Genomic DNA, 5,922 nt, shown 5'->3' with positions numbered 1-5,922 from the left:
TTGGGGGGCTTATGTTGCTTTCTTCTAGATCAAAACAACTTGAGGTTGTGAGGTGAATATTTGCCTTTTATTCACATAACTATATGCAAACAGTGCTTCCAAAAAAACAAAAAGCAGACTTGGTAAATATTGTTCTGTATTTCATCTGGAAAGCTGCTGGAAGGTACAATCTACTTTGCACCTCTTTAAAAGCAAGTTTAAATCGGTATATCGGTATATTCCTCCAAAAGGTGCAAGATGTGAAAAGCAGAAGGACAAAATCGAAATCTCTACAAATAGACGGCTGCACTGCACAGTTTGTTCCTAAACAACCTATGTACTGTATATTTAAGGCTGCATCATAGACAGATATTGGTGGACACTATAAATAACTTTGTCAATGCTATTACAGTATATCAACAAGCGTGAACTGCTATGCTAGCTACAGATCTATTCACACATTTCCAGTGGAGTATCAAACTTGCCATGTGTGGTGGCAGCTCATCGAGCTTCATTTCATTTAGCAAACTCAACTTGCAAAATGGAAACACAGTGTATTACTTACTATCAACAATTAGAAAAAAAAGACTTATTTGTATAAGAATAAATAAATACATAAATAAAAGGCATACAAAGAACTATGCTAAATAATTCTTCTTGTGTGGATAGGCCACTTGGGCACAAGGGAGTCGTATTTTCAATATGAGGAGTATTCTTTCAAATTAAAAACAGAAGATAAAAGTTAAATCAGAGTATCCATAAAAGACCAATCCACTCAAGTCTGATTTTGCAATTTTGGTACAATGCGCAAATAACCGCATGCTGCTAAAGCGCGTACAAACGCGCAAAAATGGTGCCGCCTAGGTGTGAACCAGTGTTTAGGGAACAAGATTTATTTTAATGTGCCCTTACGATTTGAAATGTGGATTTTATATGCATTAGAGAAGAACTCTGGGCCAAATCTGCATCAACCCTTGCAGTAGGGCTACTCCAGCATTGCAAGGTATAAGTATTCCTTCTGGTATAGGTGCAAAAAAAACAAAGTTATACCTGCCTGAACCTCACACCCAGCTGGTTATTACAGCATTCCCTCCAGCCCATCTCTTTCTCTGCTACACTGTGTATTGGACGTGATGACTCGGGAACCTCAGACCACTGCAGCAGAGGGGGAGAGAGGCTGGAAGGACAGGTCTAAGAGTCAGCTGGCTCCAAGGATTGGGTGAGTATAACTTTTTTTTATTTTAGCACCTAGACGAAAACGAGCACTTAACCCTTGCAGTGCAGGGGTAGCCCCACTGCAAGGGTTAAGAAAAGTTTAGTCCAGGGTTCTTTAAACCAATCTAAATCTGTAAATTTCCCAATGAACACAATATGGAGACTGGAGAACTACTCCTGACAAAAAGGAAGAAAAGATCTGCGTTTCTTATAAAATAAAATTAAAAAAATTGCTGCAGCATTCTATTCACTGAGTAAAACTCTTTTTGATGGACACGTTAGGAAATCGTGAGGTAAACTCCTGTACTACTCGGCTGTCAATCTGTGAACAGAAGGACACATCCAACAGTATAAGTTCTTTACAGCATTCCAGCAATTTTCGCAAGGCTGCAGGACTCACCATTCTAGTACCTAGAAAGAAATACACAAGAAATAAAGCTGTAAGCCAAGAACAGGTAGCTTTTTAATAAATTCCTCTTTGGGCCTATTTAGGTCCAGAGTTAAACATGCAAACCAGGGTTTAGTCTTTTACTTAGGAGAAGAATTTCAACACATGCCACATTTAATTGTAATGTAATTTGTATGTTAACAAAGGGCTGACACTTTAAAGTGATACAAGAGTTATCCTATTAAGCATTGTAATCCTCCCTATCCAGGTCCATCCATTGGTATAAAGCAGGTAGTCACTAAAAGGAGGATCACCGTCCAGAGACGGACCGGGCAGTGTTTTTTTCTGGACCGTAATCTCGCCCCTGTGCTGGGTTATGTCTGGCTGATGTGCTAGCCTTTAAAGACGGTGCATCCACTGCCATCTATAACCCAACACAGTCATTGGTTGCTAGGATGGCCAGTGGTCCTAGCAACCAGTGACACACTTGCCCTGCCTCCAGCATTACCTGAAGCCTGCTCCGTCTCCCTCTGCCAGCTGATATGTGGGGACAATGTAATGTAAAGGGGCAGAACCAAATAAGGGGACACTCTATTAGTTGTCCGCATCTGAGTGCCTTTTACATTATTTGCCCCCATTACAATGTAACTTACTCATGTAAGGGGGGCACTTTGATGAGGACAATTAATGCAAAGGGGCACACTGATGAGGACACCTAATGTAAGGGGGAACTCTGATGGGGAACACCAATGATTAGTTGCCCCTATTAAAGTGAAAAGGAATTATGAAAGGAAGGTGCACTCTGATGGGGACAGCCAATGTAAGGGGACACTCTGACGGGGACAACTAATTATTAGTCCTCATCAGTCACTTTGATGGAATGGAAAAAGGTAATCTGATGGGGACACCTAATGGTAGGGGGCATTCTGATTGGGATAACTAATGTAAGGGGGCACTGGGATGGGGACAACTAATGTAAGGGGGTGCTCTGATGGAAAACACTAATGTGGGGTGCTTTGATGGGAAACTTTCATGTAAGGGGGCGCTCTGATGGGGACAACTACTATAAGGGGTGCACTAATGGGGAGCACCAATATAAGGGGGTGCTCTGATGGGGAACACTAATGTAAGGGGGTGCTCTGATTGGGAACACTAATGAAAAGGGGTACTCTGATGGGGAACACTAATGTAAGGGTTATTGAAGGGACATGGGATTTGGAGCTCTCCTCAGAGAAAACCGGAGAAATACTCACCAGACCTCCTTGAACTTTAGTTCAGTACCCCTACCCAGCTCATGGATCTTTGCATTGGAACACTACAAAAAATTTTGCTTTAACAATTCAGATACCACCCAACAATAGGTTAGCCTTAAATCTGAACTCCATCCTTGCTTTTAATCTTGCACAGTTGTACAGGCTATAATACTGTACTGAAATGTATTAAATATGAGTATACTGCACACTGTGAACTTCTTGCAGAGTGAATTAAAAACTGCAGCAAGTCATATAGTGCCTGCCTTGTTTCCTGGCTGGAGAACATCTAGAATCATCCAAGCCTTCCTCCCCCAGCCTGACTGTCCATGGCCCACCCCTTTCATTCATTTCTTTAGTTCTTTCAATCATAGAGGCTCAGCATTACATGTGGGCATTACTGTAGGGAAGGCTGCATGCAAATGCAGTCTGCCTAGGAGATCCCACCACTCTAGACTTACATGAACTCATCTAGGCATTTTGATATTTGCATAACACATTCCAATAGCCAACACATTGCTTGCACCAGGGCTGAGTGCTCTTGATAGTAGTAATGAGGCAGGGTGTTGTGATTACTTAAGGAAGCTATGAATAACACCCTGCTGGTTCCTCCTGCTAACAATGACAGATGCCAGTGAGGACACTGGGTCTAAAATAAGACTAAAAAAAGGAAAGGCTTTATGTACAAATTTATTTTAAACCAGGAAAGGCACAATATAAGCAGATTAAACTCCACCTAAGATGTTTAAATTTGTAGCAATCTTGGTCCTGATCCGGGAAACAGCTGGGCCATATCACTGTAACCACAAGAGAATGACAGTTATTCTGCCACTGTGGCTCAGAGCTCTCTAGAAATAGACCTCTTTAACTACATTAGTGCCTAAATTCTACTTCCCGTAAAGAATGACTAACATCATTTAACTTCCCAGTGTCATGCCTACGGAAAGTCTGTAAAAGTCATGTGACTATATCACATAAACAAATTAAAATACACATAGTACATTAAAATACCCCTCTACAGCAATTCCTTCTCCTGGACAGTAACGTGTGAAACAGGTGGAAGGAACATGCTTTATCATGCCACCTGATTTTATGAGCCAATTATTTTATATGGTTTATATATGGAACTCACAATTGAATACACATATCAGGGTGCTTCTGCTGAAATATGTCTTATTTGTGACCTCTGACACACTCCCCTTTCTCTCTGATTTATTTTTTTGCTAAATACAAAATATATTCTAAAAAATTAAATTCTCTGAAAGAGGCAACAGGGGTTGAAAACAAAAAAAGCCTTGGTACATCACAAACTCCAACAGGTTGATCACACAGATTTCAAATACAGTAAATTTACTCAAAGTTCAAAAATGCAGCACTCCACAGAATAAAAGTCTTTATTCACAGAGCAAAACACACACTGTCCATAAATTCTCCTCGTGAATCCTCAACCCTCGAACATGTTTCACTTTTTGGCTTGGTCATAGACACCTGTAACTAAGTGATCTCTAAGACGAAGCCTAAATGGTGGAATGTGTTAGTGGTTGAGAATCGAGGAGGGAAATTTGTGGACAGTGTGTGAATAAAGACATTTTCCAGTTTTGAACTTTGATTGTTTGAAGGGAAAACATACTTGTTACCTGCACCTGGGACACAGACGGGGTGAGGAGCTGGTTTCATAATGTGAGCTGTGTTTTTTTTCTTTGCTTTACAGTACATTTACGATCACTCACCTAGTATATCTAGATACTGAAGGTGTTGACAATTTGCAGCTAGTTCTTCTATATCAGAGTCACAAACAGAGCGGTTGGCTGTAAGGAACAGCTTATGCAGACCTGGAAGTTTGTGGGCAAGATTAGTAAAGCATCCTGTACCACTATGCAGCGTAGGACACCATCCAAGATCAAGCTCTTCTAGAAGGGGACAACCAGCTGCCAGCTCTCCTAAGCCCTTTTCAGTAATATTTTTACATCTCCACAGGTCTAGAGAACGTAGCTTTTTGCATTTGGCACCAATAACAGAAGCTATAAGGTTATAATCTTCAATCTGTCAACAAAATGAAAATAAAATAGTGAGACTGATACAGTGGTTGTCATGAGCTGCTTAAAAGTATTGGAAACAAAAAGGAGATCAGCATCAATACTTATTTTATTCAGACCAGATGTCAAAGCCTACATTACTGTTGGAAGATCCTTGTACAAAAAAGCCAATAACATTTGTAGAAGTCCATCCTGTTTTAACATTATGTTAACTAAACTGCATAACTTTAGGGCAGACTAAAAGTGGTATCATTAAAGCTATGACGTGGTTAATAAAATTACCCATAGTTTGCTGGAGATGAAGTGTTAAAGTCCATTTCCACCTTTGTAAGTGATTGGCATTTATTGTGGTAATGAAGAGGTGCAGTGATGATGTGCACATTTTCGTGATTCACATTGCAGGCTTTTATCAATTTTTTCAAGAAGTTTCTATTAGCAAATTCAGTCTGACACTGGGGTCGGATTGTAAATCAGACTGTAAACAGCACTCCCCCTCCCTCTCCCTGTTATTCATTGTAACACGATCAGTAAACACCAGCTCTGCCTTTGCACACAATACACTGGGGGTTCAATACTAATAAATGGGAGAGCTCAGAAAGAGCTTGCAAAACACAGAGGCAGCTAACAAAAAAAAGCTAACGGAAAGCTAACAATAAAAGTTTGCGTGTTTATATACAGCAGCTGCATATGCCTGCTTCATGTAGACTTGGTGTACATTGCTGGCATATGTTTGTTTTTTTAATCTCAAACAGGCACAGTCGACAGCAAAAAAACAGTTAGGATTCCTGATAATTGGAGAGTACCGAAAAAAGATATCGGTACTCAAACTAGATACCTAAAAAACGCTATAGGTGCATCCTTAGTGGAAATATGTCAAGTGGAAGTGTGGGAGGGTATGACAACCATCAAATCAGTTCATCTTTGGACTCACAAATGGTGGTTACTGATCTTTCCATAAGGAGCAAGAAAATCATAAAAAATTTGAGAAAATTAAACTTGCCAACATCACTCCGCCATCTCTCAGGGCCCCAGTGTGAATACCTTTAGGCTGCTC

At 40.4% G+C, this 5,922-nt stretch overlaps 1 protein-coding gene across 1 annotated transcript in view; it reads right to left on the bottom strand.

Moving 5' to 3' along the window:
* Window positions 1-1,410: 1,410 nt before the first annotated feature.
* Window positions 1,411-5,922, bottom strand: part of FBXL4 (F-box and leucine rich repeat protein 4) — a 64,839-nt gene continuing 60,327 nt past the window's right edge. The window contains exons 7-8 of the mRNA XM_018567568.1: window positions 4,563-4,875; window positions 1,411-1,605 (exon numbers count right to left, since the gene is read on the bottom strand). Of these exons, the coding sequence (XP_018423070.1) occupies window positions 1,442-1,605; window positions 4,563-4,875 (477 nt within the window). The 3' untranslated portion in view covers window positions 1,411-1,441. The remainder of the gene's footprint in view (window positions 1,606-4,562; window positions 4,876-5,922) is intronic.

This window comes from Nanorana parkeri, unplaced genomic scaffold (assembly GCF_000935625.1).
Source record: "Nanorana parkeri isolate BGI_ZX_2015 unplaced genomic scaffold, ASM93562v1 scaffold1065, whole genome shotgun sequence".
NCBI classification, from domain to species: domain Eukaryota; kingdom Metazoa; phylum Chordata; class Amphibia; order Anura; family Dicroglossidae; genus Nanorana; species Nanorana parkeri.
This window is presented reverse-complemented; position numbering and strand designations above follow the sequence as displayed.